The sequence below is a fragment of the Ciconia boyciana genome, chromosome 2 (genome assembly GCF_034638445.1).
Source record: "Ciconia boyciana chromosome 2, ASM3463844v1, whole genome shotgun sequence".
NCBI classification, from domain to species: domain Eukaryota; kingdom Metazoa; phylum Chordata; class Aves; order Ciconiiformes; family Ciconiidae; genus Ciconia; species Ciconia boyciana.
In genome coordinates this window covers 150,560,804-150,583,766 of record NC_132935.1, presented here as the reverse complement: position 1 = coordinate 150,583,766, position 22,963 = coordinate 150,560,804, and the positions used below count along the sequence as shown (strand labels likewise).

Here is a 22,963-nt window from a genome sequence, read left to right as displayed (position 1 = left end):
AGCATTTACTAAACATTAAGAAAGTTCAAGATAAAATACAAAATATTAAGGGATTGATTTATTGAAACATGAATAAATAACAAGGATGGCACATGCCTACATTTATTTCAGTGGGAAGTTAACAGTTAAGTACCCTTGGGAATGTACCATCTCTAAAAGCTAGATGCCTACAGGTAAGGTGGTTATGAACTGGAGGAGGAGGCACTCCAGTGTGCTTCGTCCTGTCAGAAGACATGCTGCTTCAGGAGGTTGTTTTTTTTTAAAGTGACTGTCAAGTTAGAGCATCCTTCCTGTATAATCATTTCTATCATTTTATAAGAAGTCAATCACTCTAGGAACCTTAAGCTACAGGCACAATGGTTTCAGGTCACAGCAGAACTTCCCTTCCAGCATAAGCTTTGTTCAAACCTGAGTTTTCAGTACATCTCATGCTAAAACTCACTCGGGCACATGAAACCATCTGATTGTTACAGCAGTCTTCAGAGGTTCTGATCATTTTATTTTTTAATTCAGCTTTACAATAAGAAAATCAGAAAAGGGGAAAAGTAACTCTTAAAAAAAATGACACTCAGCTAAAAACAAGATTAAAATTGCTATGGTAAAACAAACATTAAATTCTGCGATTACATTTTTATATAGTATAGCTTGTATGAAAAATGTTTTCCAAACTATAAAATATTTTCAGGAAGGACAAAAAATAACTTTCCTCAAAAATTATGTCATATGTACTCCAGGTGGAGAATGAAAGCACATCAATAATATGGTAAAATTTCTGAAGATTCAGATCTTAAAACATGGGTTATGTTATGATGTAATTCTTTATAGCAAATGAATGTCTTAGTTTTCTGCCAAATCTAATTTTAGTGCATTTCCCTTTTCCAGAGATTTAGACAACTTATATAAAAATTTATTTTAAAATTAAGTGTAAAGCATGCTTTAATCCAGCAAACTTCACAAGGTTGTAACTCTTATCTGTATATTGGTTAATAAATAATCCACCAAAAAAAAAAAATCAGCACCAAAATGAGCTGAAAAGTTTTGTTTTGAAAGGAAGTAGAAGGCTAAGACAGAAAGAAATACCAGAACTGATATTTTTCATAATGTGACTTGGGAAAAGTCCACAATAGATTAGGGATAGATTAAATCTTATTTTAATTTGACATAAACTGACAACAGAAAACTTACAGTGCACTGAGCTTTTTAAAATCTTAGAGATATACTTACAGAGCTAGCTTTTATCTCATTTTAAAGCACCTTGTGCCTAAACTATGTATTTCAGTTAAAACAAGCTGTTGTCAACAAGAATACAATTATCAAAGTTAAAAATATAAGGTGCAGCCTCTTTAGATGGATCTGTTGTACCACCACACAGTTTCCAAACTTATATTTGACAGTCCCTCTGTTATTGATGGCTCTAACTTTCAAGACATATATCAATTCTCAAATCGCCTTTACAATCTTAAAGTGAAGGATTCAACTTCATTTTTGACTAATTTACATGGAAATTTGCCCCACGCTTGTTTAGCAGCAAAAATAACCAGTTGAATTCCTCAGAGCTATATTGTATTTTTCCAGCAGCTTACAATGTATTGAATTCATACTTTATTAGTGCTTTCATCTGATAATATGTAACCCTGTTGAAAAACAGGCAGGGCTGCTGTGATTGTAAAATTATTTCTATATTAAAGTGACAGGTTTACATATTTTTCACTTACTCTTTTACAAAGATGATATTCTCTTCATCATCTGACATCAGCAAGACCAGTAATTACTGAAGGCCCATCCACAAGCACATTCCAAAATAATTAACGTTCATAGGGTGTTGAGGATGGAACTATTAAATTTATTTTATTTGTAACCTAGGAGCTGCGAATCATTCAAGTTTCAATAATGTTAGTCCTTAAATGTTTAGCTCAAAGGTAGTACAAAATATTATTGTAACAGAAGGAACATCACCCCAGATTCTGAGATTCTATGAGAATTCAGAATTCCTTCACTCTCCAGGGCCATCTTCTCCTAGCAGTCTTTAAGCAAAGTCATGAATTATCAGTTCAGTTTTCTAGAAAAGGAACCAAATAAATGAGTTTAATGTACCTTCACATATGAGATGATTTTTCATTTGTGTAAATAAGCAACTAAGGTTACATGTGAATGATTTCCAATCCATTAAAATACAACGCTGCTTCAAGATACCTGAAAATTTGCCCTCTTAAGTTACAAAACAATCTGCAAGTTTACAGAACTGGCACAACTTACACCAAGGAGTACAAAATATCACTAAGAACTCTGAACTGCAGATGAAATTCCTCAGAACAGTCCCTGACCACATCAGTCAGTGGTTTGCTGGCTCACAGCAGAGCAACCCTTATGAGCTGGTTTTCCAGTGACTCCCGAAAACTTGCAATCAGAATGTTCTAAAATCATGAGCTGAATCTAAACAACTCTCAACTATTATTAAAAATATATTTATATCTGCGATCTGGTTTTAGAGCCCTTAGGATTCAGGTTTTCAAGCTTTCTTCAGTGAAGCCTCCAATATGAGTACCCAGATTTTCAGCATTAAGTTCCCTATAAAGGAATGAGACAGATTAAGAGGCTCAGAAGACGACCTAAACCAGCCAGAACGCCGTACAGTAGGGTGCTAAGAGTGAGATGAGCTGCCTCTTCCGAGGGACATGAGCTAAACACAAAGCTGTTGGCTACAGAACGCTGCCTCTCCACCAGCTCCATGGAATTTGCTCCACTGTGCAAAAGAGTTCAGGAGTCATGGCTCCACAGCTTCATGATGAGAAAAACTCACATGGCAGCACAGACTCCTGGTTTCTGCTCCAGGACCGTTTATTTTAAAACCAAAAGTACATAGATATGGTCAATATATGCACTGTGTACAGCTGTTGCCTAAAAGCTTACACACCTTAACAGAGTACAAGCTGCAACTGGCAATGGGACAACAGAGAAGGACTCTTGTTTGCAATTCCATTTTCCCCTCTGAGTGTACTTGATCAACGTCCTACCCATTGCTAAAGGAGATGGAACTCTGGATGGAGAAGCGATGCAGAAGCAGATAGTCCTTAAATTCTGGCTATGGGTAGATTTCTTCAGAAACAAAGAAGAAAGCAGAACACAAATTTATTTAGTTGTTTCTGTTCTTGAAGTTCATCTCATCTTAATACAATCCATGAATGAGTAAACACAACAAGGACTATCTGGGGCTATGCTATCTCTGTGTCTCACAGAGATACTGGTATTACTGTTAGTAGACTGTGGTACAAATCCTGGTGTCCAGAACTCAAAAAGAAGGTTGATAAACTATGGAGCATTCGGGAAAGAGGGACCAGGATCATCCCAAGACTGGAAAACAACTTTAAAATAAAAGATTCCAGTTGCTCCATCTGTTTTGTTTAAGCAAGAGATTAAGAGATGACCTGGTGATAGCAATGAAGTACCCATGGAAAACACATCACGGGCTCTTTGTCAAGTAGATAAAGATCTAGGAAAATCCAATGGATGAAAGCTGAAGCTAGACAAATCCAAACTGAAAATAATGTACCACTTGTTTATTAATTTAAGCTCCAAATCATTAGAACAATATGTTAGAAAAATTGCTGGAAAGGTGAGCTTTTCTAAAAACTGATTTCTGACTGAACCTGTGAACTGATTGAGGGTGCTACAGACATCAGAATAGATGATCAAAAAGGCTTACAAGAACAGTGTACTGTTCAGAGAGAGAGAACATGGCCATTTGAGAGCTATTAGCTAAAAAACACTAAAAAGTTTCACATAAGATACTAAAAAAATTGTATTTATTTTAAAAAACTTTGTCCTTGTTGATGAAATGGAAATCTCCATTTACCAGTGCAGAAAATAAGGAAAATGTGTATAACTGCCTAAAAGCCTTAGTAGTGAAATCTCTGGTTTCATCAGACAGTGCAAGTAGCATCAATGCTGCTAATGACAGCTCTGAGACAGGGTAACTCCCTGGCAGACTCACAGCCTTTGTATTGTTTACAATACCATGTACTGGGCCCAGAGGGTGATGATCAGTGACAGAAGTCTACTTGGAGGCCAGTAATTAGCGGTGTATGCCAGGGGTCAGTACTGGTCCAGTCCTGTTTAACATCTTTATGTTAAACATAATCTGGATGATGGGGCAGAGTGCACCCTCAGCAAGTTTGTTGATGACACAAAACTGGGAGGAGTGGCTGATAAGCCAGAGGGTAGTGCTGCCATCCAGAGGAACCTCAACAGGATGGAAAAATGGGCTGACAGGAACCTTATGAAGTACAACAAGGGGAAGTGCCAAGTCCAGCACCTGGGGAGGAACAACCCTAGCCACGCTGGGGCCTGCCCAGCTGGGAAGCAGCTTGGCAGAAAAGGACCTGGGGGTCCTAGTGGACAGCAAGTTGAACATGAGCCAGCAACGTGCCCTTGCAGCAAAGACCACCAATGGTATTGCAGGCTGCATTATCCCTCACAGCAGGTCGAGGGAGGTGATCCTTCCCCTCTACTCAGTACTGGAAAGGCCACACCTGGAGTGCCATGTCCAGTTCTGGGTACAAGACAGACATGGACATACTGGAGAGAGTCCAACAAAGGGCCATGAAGATGATTAAGGGACTGGAGCATCCCTCCTCTCCTATGAGGAGAGATGAACACTGGCAGAAGTTGCCCAGGGAGATGGTGGAGTCTCCCTCCTTGGAGATATTCAAAAGCCATCTGGACACAGTCCTGGGCAACAGGCTCTAGGTGTCCCTGCTTGAGCAGGGGGGCTGGACCAGATGACCTCCAGAGGTGCCTTCCAACCTCAATGATTCTGTGTTTCTGTGATTCACCGTATGAGAGAAAACAATACCATGAAAACTGTCAAACATTTAAAAGCTAAAACAATTTAAGCTAATTCTAGTAAGATCAACACATATGCAGACTCTCTGCAGGCTGACAGGAAAAAAGAGCATATTAAGCTAACAAAGTCAGGTGTGAGGTTGAAGTAAGTAGATAGCAACTAGAGAACATTCAGTTGATCTTCTGACACTTAGAGTTGAGAAAAGGTAAGATGAGAGTAAAACTGTCCTTCAGCTGAAGGAAGTCAAAGTAGATGTTACAAAAATATTGTAGTAAGGTGCTAGTAGATGTTAAATAAGTAATAGGTGACAGATGGGACTCTGCAAAGGACTGACAGATGGGACTCTGCAAAGGACCTGATAGGAAAACATTTTCTCGTGGCACAAGGGGACTAGGGAGTCTAGAAGCAGTGAAATTGGCTCAAGAGGATATTGGGAGTGAGAGGGTCAAAGAATGTCATGGAGACACTTCCAAACTATCCAGCCTCACCTACTTGTGTATGCTCACGGAAATTATTTATCCTGCATCACACTTCATGGATTTAACCTAAATTGCCACATAGAAAGGACACCGCATATAAAGACAAATTAACCAATACTTTCTTATGCTGAGGAACTTTCAAGGCAAAGAAAACGATACATGTCTCTTCCTAGAATTCCCAGTTAATGGAAAGCACTCCTACTAGCTTCCAGAATTTCTTGTTACATATTTGGCTTGAGTTCTTGGGACTGAAACACACACCTTCCTATCATAACCATACCAAGGACTCTACTGTACAATCTGCTTTAGCCTGGTATCTTCAGAGCTATGAGTCACTAATACATACAATGGAAGATTAAGCAAGACATATCTTGAAACAAAGAACTCAAGGAAAAAGGATTTATCAAAGCAATTATTATCAAGCTCCCCATTTTGATACTGACCTGATGTTTCAGATACACTGTCAAAGCCTTACTGAGAGCACACCCTTGCATTCTTCTTATGCCTGAAGGCAGCATTTTATGTCCTGTCTAAATAACACGATACACTACGTATTGGTTTAAACAGATGAAATGCAGTATATATGCCCTATTGAATGCATGTCTTTACCTTCGCTTTCTTTGAAGATACACATGTACCAACCACTGGGCAATAAATGGCCATACAATAGCAAAAGCTAAAATACCAGGAGAAATTTCAAAGGGCCACCATGATGGTTTCTAAGGAAAACAGAAAAAAATTCTAGTCAGCAATCTGTGTGCACATATTGAATACCACATGTATACTTCTCAATCACATCAAATGCTACAGTACCAAAGTAGAAAAATACTAGTAAGACCAGAAAAAAATATTAATCTATCAAATAACTTCTTCAGACACAGATTATTTTTTATCTCCTAGTCAAGGGAGAGACAATACAAAAAGCACATACTAAGAAGCTAGATATAAAATATTCATCTCACCTTTTTTCACCTTTCACACTGCTTTTTACAAACAGAAAAAACAATATTTTACCTTGACAGAGGAGGCGGGCTGATAATTTGACTGTAGTGTTGCAGATTTTGCCTTTAAATACAAACAAAGGCTGGTAAGTATAAAAAGGGAAACTGCAATTAAAGTTTTTCTGCTTCACAAAATGAGAATATGAAGTTTTTCATCTTGTGAAGGCTTTGCAATCGGTATCTATGACAGTTTACGGAACAGAATCACTCCCATGCAACCCTCCTTTCACCACTTACAGTTTCCAACTCACCTCTCATGTTTCCATTGCTCTTTATAGCATTTTTATCACATTTCTGTGTGTTGAAAAATTAATCCGTGTCACTTACTGGACCTCTTTACAGTTTTTCAAGGCCCCCCTGCCCAATTTGTCACTGCAACTTCCTCAACTCTGGTCCAGTCCCAGCAGTTGCAACCCAGAGTAGAAATCCCAGCAGCTTAATTGGCATGATTACATGTTTCAACACTAGTCTATACAAAGGCAAAAAGCACTGTTTTAGTCTGCCCTGAGCTACAGCTGCAGGCATGTCTAACACCATAAAGGAAGAATACTCTGTTCCAAATCTTCCAAGGCAATCCAGAAAATGAGAAGTACCAGAAACTTTTCAAGACTATCCCCATACACTATCGTGGTGCTTCCACAAAAATGAAGCAGTCAGTTTTCTAGGTCTTTCTTAATTTATGTAAGTGTGAAACAGAAGCTTCTGTTTCACTTTAGGTAAGGGTAGCAAGAACAGCATGAACTGCTGGGGAAGAATCTTTTACTATTTCTTCATATATTGCTCAGGCAAAAAAAGAAAATCAATCTGTATCCAAACATCACATTCTTGAATAGCTGTGATGGAGCAAAATCATGGTTTTAATAAATCCTTTTTTCTGGCTGCCTTAGATTTGGAGTATGTGCATCCCATAGGATACTCCTTGTACAGCTCTCTCATTCTCAGGTAGATCAAAACATATCAGCAAGTCAAACAAAACCAAACATTTTTAGGTTGCTGGTTCAACTATATTCACAGCATATTCTCTTCTCCCGAATATACAGTATTTCCATTGAAACAGAAGGAAAAAGAAACATTACATCAATAAATATCTATACTTGCTTAAGACTTCTTTTGCCTATCTTGTATACATGATGTGGAAAATCCAAGAAAGCTGGATTACTTCATGGGGAAAGAATGGTATGAAGAATCAGTCTTCTGCTAAATGAAAAATGGAATCAGAAGTTCTGCCTGCAAACATTTACCAGTCTGGAAGATTAACATAATTTCTCACTTCCTTTGAAAATGCTTTGAGATCTACTGATGAAGAAATTACCTGGGATCATGTATTACTAACATTAACTATGGAATCTCCATATAGCAACTGTATCAATAACTATGGCTAAGATTAGTCTGATCAGAAATCAGTAAAATAATATATGGTTAATTTCTAGGTCAAAATGCATGTTTTTGCTCACATGTACAAGAGTCCTGAATTGTGTTCCTGAGAGTAGGTACCAATAAGAAATTTTAAGTTGGAATAAACTACAGAATATAACTGAAATGCCTTTACAGCTTAGGAAAATATTGTCTTAAATTTTCATCTGAAAAAGCATAAAAATATCCAAGGAAATTTAATAAAAAGTAATCAAATAACTTCAATGAATAATACCTGTGATGCTGTAACCGCCTCTAGCATATGCAACCTCTGAAGGACATTCTGCATGTCTTCTTGCAACCGCATCAGCACTACCGCAATCTGTTCATTGAGGCTACCCCTGGGTCCTCTGTCTGATCCCCAGCGCTCTCCATCCCCTCCACTACCCATCTGTCCACCTTGTGAACCATCTCCTAGAGGCTGAAGTCTATGCCCTATGTTGAGGGAGAAAGAATAAATACATAAAACACAGAATAGGCTACCAACTCTATTGAAAATGTTTGATTTGAACAGTTCAGTTTTCTCCCTCCCGAACTGAGTGTGGTACTTCTAATCATAGGCTATATTCAGACAGTTCAAAAGCACTGGGAAGTTACTGCAACATCATTTGAGATGTTTCCCTACAGCCTCAGTGTGACAGTATCATTCAAGGTCGCAGAACTGCATAAACATTTAACAAAAAATTATTAATTCACATCCAGTCAAGTTCAGCAGTAAATTCTGCACTAGCAAAAAGAAAGATAGATGTGTCTTATTATCAAGCATATGTGTGTTTTCAGTTTGGCACAGCCTCCAGCTGGAAAACAAAGAACACTGGAGTGATAAGAGTGATAAGAAAATATAATTGTTTGAAACCTACAATACTCCTTTAAACTATATACAGCTAGCCTGTCATGTTTCCGCCTGCAAGTAGCAAATGTAAGTAAAACAACAAAAGAGAGAAGGGGAGATGGTTAAACTACAATATGTTCTTCATAATAGTTTTCAACATGAATGTTATATTTGGATTTTCTTTTTAATTTTTGCATCTGATCGCATATAGGTGCCATACAAAAAGGCATGCTATATATAAATAAAATACTTTCTGCTTTTTTTTTTTTTTCAGTACAAGAAAAATGAACTTTATCCTTGACTTTACAGATCATACCACTGGAATTTGGTGCTGCTCCTAGGTGACAGTAATAGAAGTATTACAGAATTAAAAAGAGCAGAGGTCCAACATAAATTGAATATCTGGACTATTATGTGATTAAGAATCATTACATTTTAAGAATCACAATAGATAGTATAAGACTCACTCAAAGGTGTGGCTAACACTCCAATTATATAGAAAACAATGCATCACTGACACCTTTCCAAGACGTTCCATGGTTTCAAATAAGACACCATAGAGGTAATAAATGCATATGCATTTAAAAACAAATATGTAACTTGTAAAGAAGCTCTTCTCATGCATAGAGAGGTTTTGAAGATTATATTTCTAAAAAGACAGGTGCCATAAACAGCAGCTGGAGTTTAAGGTAAGCCAAAACAGAAGAAGCCAATATGCTTATACAAGATCTCCATAGCACAAGAAAATCCTTTTGTAATACTTACTATGAATTAAATAAATACTCTGAAGACAAAACTGATTGCTGCCCACTGTAATTAGGATCTTGCTATCTATTTTTATTGTAAAGGACAGAAGCACTATATAGCATCATTATCTTACGGGACAATGTTGACAAGTGCTTCTCAGGCACCAGTAACTTATGGCAGTCAGGAGAGTGGGGAAAACAAAAACAGCGTGCACAGTACCTCGCCCTCTTCTGACACTGTAGAAATCCGCTTTTTCTCCACCTTTCTTCTCCTTGTGAGGGCCCCCATTACTGGCTTTGCCATCTTCTCCTCCACACTTGATTTCGCCTTGTTCTTGAGCTGCTCCTGCTACAGTATTTCCAGGTTGGAGACTCCCATAAGTCATGCAAGCGTGCCTTGGAAAATCCGTATTTTCTAACAGAAGACTGTGATCTACATCCAAGAAATGGGATGAATGCTTTAAAGATCCTTTAGCTGATGTGATGATCTCCAAGGGCTACAAATTAACATTAGCAAGTAATTAAATTCTGCAAAGTGTGACAGTTAACCAATAAAAAGGAAGAAGCATAATCTCTACTTTCACTTTAAGAAAATAGTTTGCCCAGAATTAAGACTTTTCTTTTAACAGGAGCAGTTGTTTTCCTGTAGAATATGCTTATTATTGTCTAAATGTCCTTTTCAGATTGAAAAGTCATTTGAGGCAAATATTCTCAAAACAGTGATACCACTTGGAATTACTTTATAGACATTTCTAACATACAGTAATACTCTGTAATCACATTAAGATCTGAAAATGTTTAGTTTTCCCTTGTAAAATTGGCTTTGCTTCCTAGACAGTGAAGTGGTATCCTAACTTGGATTCGTGAGCCATACTGTCAAAAGTCACGTGCTATTAGCAACATTGAGTAGGCAGTGTTTACACTCACAGCAAAGAGATCACATTGTTTATTATCAACCTGTTCAAAACAGCTTGGCTGCACACTGTACCTCTCACCAAACAAAAGAAAGGCATAGTATTCTATCAACTTCTCACTCAAAATCAGTGGTACTGTAGGAAGATATTAAAAAAGGGATGACATACACGTTGATCAGGTCACAATTGCATGTTCTGCAACAGGACTGCCTTAAGGTGGTTCAGGCAACTCTTTGTTCAGTGCAAGGACAAGCACTTGCACAAGTTTATGCTGAAGCAGGCTGGGGATCTCAGCTAGCTAGAAAATAACTCAATGAAAAAGCAGAAATAACCAAAAGGAGGGGCAAAGAAATGGAAACTGCTGCCAAAATCCCATTTGTCAAATAGCAGTTCATAAACCTGTACCATCAGACCTGAAGGACAGAGTGTTTGCTACATCTTTTCCAATAAAAAGCTGCATTTAATTCTTTAAACGAACCTCTTCTAGTTTTAATTGATTCATCTGTAGTTCTACTTGTATATTTATTTACATATAGCTGAACATTTGTTATTTTGTTCAAAACTAGAACTGTTCTCATGCAGGTTGGGTAATTCTGACATATTATCCACCCACTTCAATTAAAGAATCTCAAACAAGCTTGAACGATACACAAGATGATTGGGAAATTGCCTAGATAAGAGAGCTTGCAGCACTTCTACCAAATCACCTTTCCCAACATGCTTCATTACTAAAATTTTGATTTGCTAAAAGGTACCTCAGGAAACAGCTAGACAAGAGGATGATGCAATATTAGAGTGCTTACTGGTCTTTCTGATCCCATGAGTCATTCATATATTCCTCCCCAGAATCAGGAAACTGATTTCCCCCTAATCTCCCACTTCTTTAGACCTAGGCCACTTTCAGGCACTGGCCTACAGGCCATCTGCTAAGGCTTACTCTTTATTTATTCTAAGAAACAAATGCAGGATTCATCAGGTCAGAAAAAGAGCATGCAAAAAGCTCACTGTTGCAAAGACACTCCCTGCTTCTTAGAGATAGCTGGATTCTGGTCCCTACATATGTTAGAAGACCCTAAATTCATTTGTGGACGCAGCCCTTAGTTTCTTTGTACTGTTGTTTTTGACAGTTGTTTCTTTGTACTGTTGTTTTTGATACCTTCCCCTCACATAAATTCTCTGAGGGCAAAAATTTCAAGGCTTTTAGAACAGTAGTAACCAAGTTGTAAAAGACTGACAATAAAAAGAGCAAAAAAACAATAGTCCAAACAGGAGAAAGGTATGCATTATTTACTTCATTCACCTCTGTATGTCCGGGTTCACCTGACAGATAGGAACCTATTTAAAAATAGGCATACGAGTTTCAAAATACACCTAGGAATACTAAGCCCCTACCTCTTCTAGTCCAAGTTGCTCCATAGAGTCACAATAAACTTCACTGTCTGAATCACTGGTTAAGTGCTGAGTTGCTGAGACCTCTTCAGTATTCTCTTCATTTGTACCTATACAGAAAGGAGAGACACACACATGCTTTGTAAATGTGAGCCAATCCTGGCAAAGAGTAAAGCAATGAGTTAAAATGTCTAGGTGAGCTTCAACTCATGTCCCTTTTATCTACAACTGTCATCCTGAAGTTAGATTCTGAATAAAGAGGTTATATTAATATAGGAATTATATAAAACTTTTACTAATGGGAAAACTATACCTCATATTGGCATTTCTGCATTATAAGTTGATAATTTTAATTTTACCTTGTTCATTCCACTCTCCTTCCTAAGCTCAGTATAAAGCAGTTTTGCCTAAAGTTATCTGTTAGTTTTAAAATTATATATTTAGACATCAGTTTCAACAAACTGGCATTTGTAACATGTTCAGCCTTTGAGAAAGACAAGTAAGATATTAGTGATTTTCCTTTCACTACAAATTAGCTTTCAAAGGCAAACAGTATTTGCATAGGTAGTATAATGATTTTAAAAGAAAACAATTGTGTTTATGTGGTTTTGGGCCTCTCTGTCTCTGAATTCATGTATCTTTCTGTAGCAGATCCTAAAAGAAAGCCTTATTTTAAACTGGTATTAAATTTGATTTTTTTTGAGTATTCTTTCTTCAGGTTTCTACAACTGAAAGACAGCATTGCTAGTTTCTGAATCCCAGGATTAAGCTTTCAAGAAAAGACATATTTTCCAAGAAAAACAAGTGCAAATGAAAATATGGTCTTGCAAGGACAATACCTTGGTAAGCACTGTTATTAGCTATTTCTAGGCTTGGCTCTGTTTTCTTTATTTCTTCCTCTGGGTTCAAGCCATTCAGGGCAGATCTAGTCTGGATGCCATTCTGCATATCTGGGATAAAGCTGTCCTTGTTACAGCCATTAGTAACAATACCTTCCAAATCCTTAGCAGCTGCTGATTCTGGTTTCACATTCTTATAGTCTGTAAAAGAACAAGAAAACCTTGCAAACAGAAAGCTGCGCACCTAATAGCTCAAAACATATTTCTTCAAGCAGCTAACTTTCTAATGGACTGTAAGTATAATGTATCTGCAGAACAAAATATATAAATGCTTCTAGATTCACATTTGCAGGGATTGTTCTGTTCTTGTAAAAAGTGTAAATATAAAATTTAGTTTGCATAAAGAGCAGATGATATTTAAAACATAAGTAAGCAAATCCAAAGTAGGTGTCTCTGATAAATTAAATAATTACCCTAATGTCCGTGGAGGAAAAAACCTGTATAGAATTCTAAATATGTAATTTCATTTGGTTTTCACTTGATGCTGGTATTTCTCAAAACTCTTTATGGACCCCCTAAACAAATCTCACTGAAAGTTCTGTTTTATTTTCTTGGAAGAAAAAAAAGTGATTTTCAATTCTACTGTTACAGCCCATGTAGCCATTCACAGCTCTTACAAACAGCACTGGCAACAAAAACCAAAACAATACAGGGTATAGACTTTTAGCTAGCCTACCGACAGAACTTCCTAGCCGAGTCAAAAATTGTATGGCATAGCTCACAAATTTGTACTAGTTCTAAATCTATAACCTAGGTTGAGACACTGCCATTCTTCACACACGCATCCACGTGTATTTGCATCTAATTCTCCTGAAGAAGTACAACATTCATGATCCTTTTGGATCTTCTGCCACTTAGATGGTTGATAATAACTTTGGAAGAGACAATGGTCCAAGTACAGAAAACATACCCTTTCCATTTAGCTGCAGTTCTTTCTCCTCCTCTTCAGGAAGCCCTTCTTCTTCTGATTCTGCTCCGCTATCACTACTTTCAGCTTTTCCATTCACAGCCTTTATATTTGGAGTCGAATTCATGACATTACTAAGGTCTAAGAAAAAATTCAAAGAGGAAAAAAAGATGTATTTTAGAAGAAATAAACATACAACCCTCCCCCCCTCAAACTATTAGTCATAGTTCTACCAAAGTATTTCCATATTAGAAGATGCACCAAATAATGCCAGCTTTATTTCTGTAAGCTCGTCCTTAATTGGTTTCATGCTTCTCTTTTGTGTCTCACCACAGAGTGCCTGACTAGTGGTGAAGAGATTCTCAATGATTCCGAGGAAGCCTACTGGAAAGAGACAGCAGGCCACTTTGACTACCAAGTCTCAGACCAAGACTATTACCCATATTTATAGTATAGCTGCAGTAACATTTTATCTAGGACCGATGTGGCCACGTTCTTTTAAACCCAGAAGTCAGCATTTTTATAGAAGTTCCCATGAAATGCTTCAAAACTGCTCTCAATTCAAAGGCAAATTTTGAAACATTCTATTCAATTATGTGAGCAACAGGATTCTGAAGAAGGTAAATACAATATCCTGGGTATCTTCTCCTGCAGCAATTTAAGCAGACGCAAAATATGGTAAGACGACTCAAGTTTACACAGATCTTTATCTAGCAAAGGGCACATGGAAATAAATTCTCTGATTTCAGTGAAAAAGATGATTAAATAAATACACTGCACATTTGTTTGCATGTCTAATTACATAAACATTTTAAAAAAACAAATCTTGACATACACAAAGTAACTGCTAAATCCTTGTTTTCCACATCTTTGATCACTCCAAGGATCACAAACAATTTACTCTGACTGTACAAAGAATTGCAAGGTAAAGACTCTTAAAAAATATGGAGCATTTAAGGGACAATTTTACCACCTCCTGTAAAAAAGATATGGTTAAATACATCTGATGATCATTTAAGCCTCCTATGTTAGGACAGAGTGATTAAGGTACAAAGAAGGGACAGTTTCTGCAAGACACACAGTTTACATGCTGATTCAAAGACTGAATTCTGTCTGGTTTAATTGTCACCACAACATTCCATTTGCATAATTTCTACATTCCCTTGTCAGAACCTTGAAGGATTAATTCTTACATTTAGGCTTAACATTAACAGCAAAATAATATCCAATTATACTGGAGTTGCCAAACCAGCTCTGCTACTTTCTTTGCTGCATGGTAATTTAGAGCTAAGGGGTTTTGCTTTAATCTTGCAATGAAGAGCCTTCCCACGTTCCTCTAGTTTCAAAGCTTATCCATAGTGCTTAAAAAAAAAAAAAGGGGGGGAGGGGGTCCCCAAAATAACTTCAGTTCTTGTGTAGAAATAATGAATATGTTAAATATCCTGTTTTAGTTTTACTGCAAGGTGAGGTTTCTGTGGGCACCCAGCATCACTCTTTTGGATTGATTTAATCCAACTTTTATCTGAAGATTAAAAAAAATTGCTTCTTTATTGTAAAGAGAGAACTGGAAAAGCTATTATCTGTCTTGTAGACTACAAGAATATAAGCAATCACATGCTTATTTTCTCCTCACTGAAGAACACTTCTTATTTGCAAGGAAATTTGTTTCACAAAAGAAAAATCCCAACATATTCCCAGTTTATTTCTCATAAGCATGTCTCATTTATTGTGAAACCCAATTCTTGAGATGTTTTTCTGAGAAGCAGCAGTGTGAGGAGAATAAGGTAGCAGATAAGTCCTCACAGCATGAGTATTAAGCACAAACACAGCTCACATGGCATGGTAAGGCAGACATCACCCTTCCCTTTGAAACAAAAAGGCACAATCATCCATGTGTCCTAGCCAGTCATGGGAGTAAACAGGAAAGACAAGACTAGGAGGAACATTTAGCTGTGAAGGAAGGTGAATTAAAATTGTAAACCTCCTCACCCTACCAAAGATATTGTAAAAAGCCCCAGCTATACCATAAGCTTTTTCCTTAAGATTTACTTTTTTTCTTTTTGAAGGGAAGGTCTTTGAATATTCAACCATGTTCTCTCTTCACTTAATTTCAGTAAGGAGATAATTCATTTGGGGAAACTTCTAAGTGATATATCCCATATATTTAAATAAAGAGGTGGAACTGAAAGTATCAACAGTAACAGATTTATGGTATCATGCCATGGGGCACCTGAATAACTGAAATCCATCAGGATCATATTTCTTCCACAAAGTCATTCTTAGCAACAGTGCTCCTACAGACCATAAAGAGGCATTGCTTTAATGCCAACTCTGAAGAACACAGCGTTGTACAGAGTTTTGGCCACTTGAAATACCATGCTTAATTGTGCACTTTTCCTCAGAACCCTTACACTGCTATGCTCATCAGGTCCATCCCCAATTGCTTTTACTACATGATATAACCGTGGTTTGCTGCCGTCCTCCTTGTTACTCTGAGTATCTGCTAAGAAACCAGCAACGGTGACTAATACTGGGGGTGATAGGGTTAAAGACTAAAGAGAGCCACCTAGTAGTGACTTCTACAGTCCCTGTTGGTAGGTTAATGGCTACTTCCTGAGGAATATATCTTTTAGTATGAATTATAAGAGTCAAGAAAGCTGTTGAAACCTTATTTGGTTTGTGCTAAACCCACCCATCCACCCACCCCTTTATTCTTTCTGTTTACCCAATTCAACTGTTAGTAACTTTTTCTGTTGCCCTCATTTACATACTATAGAAACTCTCTTGATTTATTATTTTCATGTCACTGCCTACAACACCAAACTGTGACATTTGTGACAGAGTTTTCTAAATCAAAGCTGTACTGCTCTGTAGCTGTACAAGGAGTTATATTCTGCTGTAAAAGCCTGGATTGTTTTTTTTTTAATGCTATATAGTAAGAGCTGTGTAACAGTAACAACATGCAAACAGAAGGAAGAATTTAACAAAAGAAAATGGCGAGATGGAAAGGATGTGAAGAACAGACACACAGCCTCTCCACAAACTTTCACTAGATGTTTATTTTCTTGTGTCAGCTCTATTAAGAGATTTCCTAAGAGCAATTCTAAATATATTTCTTTAAAGGCAGCACTACAATTCTTCTCAATGACCTATGTAACAGGACCAAGTTTCTCAAAAATATGTATTTGATTTCTAACTCCCCACATATTTCAAGGCAATTTTTGTTACCCAGATGGGAGTTAGGACCTTAAATAAAAGGAAGACTAGAGAAAATGTGTGCCCTCTCCAGAAGGAAATGGGAGACCTGGTTACCTGGGATATGGAGAAGGCTGAGGTACTCATCAACTTTTTTGCCTCAGTCTTCACTGGCAAGTGCTCAAGCCATACCACCCAAGTCGCAGAAGACAAAGGCAGGGACTGAGAGAATGAAGAACCACCCACTGTAGGAGAAGATCAGGTTCAAGACCATCTAACAAACTTGGAAGTGCACAAGTCCATGGGACCCAATGAGATGCATCCGCAGGTCCTGAGGGGACTGGTGGATAAAGTTGCTAAGCTCCTATCCATCACATTTGAGAAGTCATCGCAGTCCAGAGAAGTTCCCACTAACTGGAAAAGGGGAAACATAACACCCATTTTTAAAAAGGGAAAAAAGGAAGACCTGGGGAACTACAGGCCAGTCAGTCTCACCTCTATGCCCAGCAAGATCATGGAACAGATCCTCCTGGAAACTGTGCTAAGGCACATGCTAAATAAGGAGGTGATTGGTGACAGCCAACATGGCTTCACTAAGGGAAAATCATGCCTGACAAATTTGGTGGCCTTCTATGACGGGGTTGTAATGGTGGTGGCATTGGTGGATAAGGGAAGAGCAACTGATGTTATCTACCTGGACTCGTGCAAAGCATTTGACACTGTCCCATGACATCCTTGTCTCTAAACTGGAGAGACGTGGATTTGACGGATGGACCACTCAGTGGATAAGGAATTGACTGGATGGTCACACTCAAAGAGTTGCGGTCAACAGCTTGATGTCCAAGTGGAGACCAGCGACAAGTAGCGTTCCTCAGGGGTCAATATTGGGACCAGCGCCGTTTAACATCTTTGTCAGCAACATGGTCAGTGGGATTGAGTGCACTCTCAGCAAGTTTGCCAACACCACCAAGCTGTGTGGTGTGGTCAACACACTGGAGGGAAGGGATGCCATCCAGAGGGACGTTGACAGGCTTGAGAGGTGGGCCCACGTGAACCTCATTAAGTTCAACAAGGCCAAGTACAAGGTCCTGCACATGCGTCAGGGCCATCCCAAGCACAAATACAGGCTGGACAGAGAATGGATTGAGAGCAGCCCTGAGGAGAAGGACTTGGGGGCGTTGGTTGATGAGAAGCTCAACATGACCCTGCAATGTACGCTTGCAGCCCAGAAAACCAACCGTATCCTGGGCTGCATAAAAAGAAGCATAACCAGCAGGTTGAGGGAGGTGATTGTCCCCCTCTATCCACTCTTGTGAGACCCCTCCTGGAGTACTGCATTCAGCTCTGGGGCCCCCAACAGAAGGACGTGGACCTGTTGGAGCGAGTCCAGAGAAGGGCCATGAAGATGATCAGAGGGCTGGAGCACCTCTCCTATGAAGACAGGCTCAGAGAGTTGGGGTTGTTCAGCCTGGAGAAGAAAAGGCTCCGGGGAGACCTTATAGCAGCCTTCCAGTGCTCAAAGGGGGCCTACAAGAAAGATGGAGAGGGACTTTTTACAAGGGGATGTAGTGATAGGACAAGCGGTAATGGCTTTAAACTGAAAGAGGGCAGATTTAGACTAGATATAAGGAAGAAATTCTTCCCTATGAGGATGGTGAGGCACTGGAACAGGTTGCCCAGAGAAGCTGTTGATGCCCCATCCCTTGAAGTGTTCAAGGCCAGGCTGGATGGGGCTCTGAGCAATCTGGGCTAGTGGAAGGTGTCCCTGTCCATGGCAGCGGGGTTGGAACTAGATGATCTTTAAGGTCGTTTCCAACCCAAACCATTCTATGATTCTATGAAATGCCTCTGTGGATCTGCCCCAGCTCGAGGGTCATTTTACAAAGAAAACCTAGCCTAGCAGGTTTTTCTCAAATGCCTTGTATTTTCAGTTTTCTGAACAGGCACTTAATTCTTATACAAAATTAACATGCACTGCTGGAGCTGTACTGATGGTTGGCTCACCACAACACAATATCCTCACACAAGTCCTACAGTCTCTTTCATTCTTTGGAAATACCAGTGATCAGGAAACAGTGTACAACAGCAGGTGAAACACATCATAAAACATTTAACTAGCTGTGTACACTCTCATCATTTAATAAAAATTATATGCTTTTGTAAAATACCATAACTTTACTATCTGCTCAATAGCAGCAAAATCTTAGCCACTAAAAGATTATTTCCATGACCTACACTTATATCACCTTATACAGGGATCTCTCTGCACTCCTATGTTTAAGTAGACTCAAGCTCTGTCAAAATTTAAGTCTGAGAGACCTATATGCTGTACAAAATTGTTTTCATAATCAGGTAACTAGGATTCTTTTCTTGCCATCACAACCTGATGTTTCATGCCTGTTACTGATCCAAGTAGGCTCCCTGCTTCAATTCCAAGTTTATGCAACCACGTTCTGCCATCTCCAATACACTTAGTTACGCAAATCCCCACCTCCTTTTTGAAACTGATGTATCCCAATACTGCAAGGAGTTCACTGCAAGGAGTGATCACAGTGAGAAAGGAGGGGCACATGCAAGCATCTGGAAGCAATAAGCTCTTCAGCTAGAAGAACAATAATTTCTATATCCTCATTTCCTTCCATTCTTTTTAATACAGCACACTACAAAGAGAATTTCCAGAGGCCCAGCCTGCTCTGTAACATCTGTTCTACAGTACTTAAACAAGCTACAGTACGCAAACAAAAATAAAAAGATATTTTAGAAAGGTCTGTCAAAAATAGAGACAGAAAAATATAAAATTCCTTACTTTAACTACCACTGGTTTATCATTTTTAATTTTAAGTGCATTAAGTGTAAGTTCTCCAAAAATTGTGTCCCCTAAGCACACAGATCATGGCAGCCAGATCCTGCTCTATATAGTTTTCCCTTTTTGTTTAGTCTTCCTAAACTTTACTATAACAGAGAAAAAGAAGCCTCTCCTCCTTTTTATTCTTTTCATATACTCCAAAAGACTCCAGCCTTGTTTTGCCAGCATTCCCCTCTCTGCTCATGTGCTTTTCGAGCTGTTACACTCAAAGACATGCCACTGTATTTAAAAAAAAAACAATTTAATCAACAATATCCATGTCTTTATTTACCATTTACAAACATCAAAACAATAGTTTGTGGATAAGAATGAACACAGACAATAGCAGCTTCTTAGACATTTATATTAACTTGCAAATATGGTATTTAGGATTACTGACTAGTCATCCCAGACCTTTACACTTTTCAATATCTATAGAGTTTCTCATCTCCATCCATATCACCAGTATCTGTTCCCTTGAATTTTCAGAATACTTTCCATATAAATAAGGTTACCAAGTCTTTGGGTTGACTTTGATATATTTACCTCCTCCCTGTCACCCCTGAGCCTTCTGCTAGTAGAGACAGCCTGCCTGAAATTTCCTGACAGAGAGCAGCCCAGGGAGAACAGCAGCTGCCCCACAGGCATTCCCAGCACTGGCAGGCAGGTCCACGAAGGCCACCGGACATCCAGACTACAGGGCCACCAAGCACACGCAGCTCAGTTACATGGTGCATATGCAGCGAGACCAATGGATCCAGGCTTTGCCAACTTACTGTCAACACCTTAGCCAACAATCACATGTGAGAATGAACATGAAGAATAGCTGCTACTTAGATATTCCTAGTGACTTGCAAGAATAGTAAGATCATTCCAGGATCCAGAATGTTCCCATGTTTGGTACTACTTCCCTCTGGGAGAATGAGCAGGACTTGCTAAGCTCTCTTCTGTGTGGAAGAGATACAGTCAACATTTGGAACTTTTACTTTGCATGGCAAGTAGAGAGGAGCATTACACTCTTGAGTTTTGTCCCAGAACACACAGAAAATGAACACAGTGAACTCAGAACCCCATAAAGAAAAATGAATTACACTTGAAAGCAACAGAAAACCATATTGCTGAGTCACCTATAATCCAGAAACTCTGGTCTATAATATTGTAGCCTGAATGAGAAATTGTTTTGTCCTGTACAACAAAAACACCAGACAGAAAATAACATTAAGAGTATATTCTCCTGCCACCTACTCCAAGGCTACCAGTTGAACAGCCTGTTACAATGCCCATATTAACCACAGCCTCACAGATAACACAGATGGCTTTTTCCATACATCTTGGAGGCTATGATTAATTATTTTTGCTGTAACAAAGTTAAGCATGACACACCAGTTCATGCCCACTGGGCACTTTTCTGAGAGCAGTCAAGATACAACTGCCTACATCTGTTTTTCCCCAGCCTCCCATACCTCTGTCTACTACTACTTTTTTGTAGCTTGTCTTTGTAGAACAGAGCTGTGAGAAACCTGGATTTCAGTTCTCTCATCACAAGATCTTAATTACAAGTGAGACCTCTAAAATGTAAGACACCAACATTTTATAGCAAGTAAGTACATCTGCTAGATTCTCAAAACCTGAAGAGCTTTTGACAACTTATTTTCCCCTTTGCAGGGAACTGTTGTCTGGCTGGAGGAAAAAAAATCCAGGTCCAATGACCACTTATGCACAAAAACTGTTACCGTTGACTCAATCCAGCATGAAACAGAATACAGACAGGCTTCTCTTTTCATGGAAGAAAGCTTCTCTTAGCTCCCTCCACTTGAAATAAAATTTTTATCCTTACATTTTCACATTTGGATACTCTGCTGCTCACCCTGTGGTGAGATATTCTCTACTACTCTGTATGAGAGAGGAGCTGTTGATATCTTCAGGCTTGAGCTATACTGATGCTCTGCCCTAATTTCCAACATTGTTAGACAGCACTGGCATAAAACCATCAGTTTGAAGTCAAATCACAAAGTAGGCTCAGATTTGAACTGGAAAGCCTGAAGCAGGTATATATTGCAACAGGACAAGCCACACCTTGTTGAGACACTGATCCACATGTCATTGAGACTCTCCACTGACTTTGGCACTTGCTGGCCCAGCCCTTAATCCTGTAATAATCCCATCCTGAAGCAAATGCTGCAGAGAACGTTCCAGATGCTTCTGAAGGTAAGCTATTAAACTACTGAGATATTAACAAAAATATTTGTATAGTAAGTTTCACACTAGCCTCCCTGAGTAGAATCTGTAACCTTGATTATAGCTGTTAGCTTATCATTGGAAACTAGAAGAGGAGAAAAAGTTTAAAAGATGGAATTTCAAAAGCCTCTCTCGCCCACCTACCAGCTCCTCCTGCCCCATGCTTGCCCTGCCTTAATGCACCTCTTAGCTGTGGTGCTGCCACCCATTCAACATATCCTACTAAAGCACAGCAATTTCAGAGTAACAGGTATTAGCTCTTTTTCCCCTTCTTACAAAGCATTAAGAAGATTCACAGACACTGAGTTCCTTAAAACTCCTAGTGAGGAAAAGAGGAAGGAGAAGGAAGGAAATCAGTTTAGCAAATATATTTGAAGTAAAACAGAAATGAAAAAGTGAGCTTATGAAGCAAACGGAGGCTGTTTCACAGAAGAGGCCCACACACAAGCAGGAAGAGCATGCCACTAAATGCACCATTACAAAGCAAAGATGTTGAAAATAACATGAGAAGCTCTTTGAGAAAATAAAACTATTTGAAAAGAGAAAATAATCATATGCAATCTACAGAAGCACAGTTGAAAAATATATTGCATTTTAAGAGTAAGAGTGTTTCTACCTGAAAAGTAATAATTAAGAACAGACTCACTTGAAAAAAGTGCAATCCTCCCCTCCAAGTTTACTTATGTCCTGTACTAACTACTGCCTTTGAAATATAAGTGTTTACATGTATTTGCTTGTTCTAAAAGCACACAGACATCAGTGAGTATTGTCTTGTAAACCTAGCTCCCATACCCAATGCAGGAAGACACTGAGCAAATTGTTAAATAGCCATATCTGCCTGTGAGCCAGGCCAACTTCTGCCATTCACATAAGCTGCTACTGAAGCAGTGCCCTGTATGGGCTCCTAGCACAAACATGCTACACTACAATCAGCACTGCCCAAAGCCAACATGTGCAGCAATACGAGTCACCTTGCTTATTTAATAGGGCTTCATCTAGTGCAATTGCGATACAGCTAGGAGCAAAGTTTTCAGGAGAGAAACACTCATTAGGATGACAAAGTTTAGGAGTAGTATAATGCTGAAACTTTCCACAGCCTCTGCAGTGCCTAACTTGTCATTACTGGAGGCAACATTTAGTCTTCACAAAGGCTTACAAAGAGTACTACTACTCAGCATAAAGGTGAAAGGTCATCTTTTAGTAGGATTTTAAAACAGATTAAATGCCTTGTGACAAGGCAGAAAGAGTACACAGGAAAATTC

The 22,963-nt window shown here is 38.7% G+C and overlaps 1 protein-coding gene across 7 annotated transcripts in view; it reads right to left on the bottom strand.

The window, feature by feature from the left end:
• Positions 1-22,963, bottom strand: part of ACBD5 (acyl-CoA binding domain containing 5) — a 48,534-nt gene that overhangs the window by 14,950 nt on the left and 10,621 nt on the right. For 2 of the 7 annotated variants that reach the window (XM_072854509.1, XM_072854514.1), the window contains 8 exons: positions 13,427-13,564; positions 12,457-12,657; positions 11,621-11,727; positions 9,535-9,811; positions 7,972-8,171; positions 6,337-6,387; positions 5,932-6,041; positions 5,807-5,852 (listed from right to left, as the gene is read on the bottom strand). In XM_072854509.1, the coding sequence (XP_072710610.1) occupies positions 5,822-5,852; positions 5,932-6,041; positions 6,337-6,387; positions 7,972-8,171; positions 9,535-9,811; positions 11,621-11,727; positions 12,457-12,657; positions 13,427-13,564 (1,115 nt within the window). In that variant the 3' untranslated portion in view covers positions 5,807-5,821. Of the gene's footprint in view, positions 1-35; positions 2,060-2,087; positions 3,097-5,765; positions 5,853-5,931; positions 6,042-6,336; positions 6,388-7,971; positions 8,172-9,534; positions 9,812-11,620; positions 11,728-12,456; positions 12,658-13,426; positions 13,565-22,963 lie in introns of those variants that run through there. The other 5 variants (XR_012041225.1, XM_072854512.1, XM_072854510.1 and 2 more) reach the window with 5 other exon arrangements.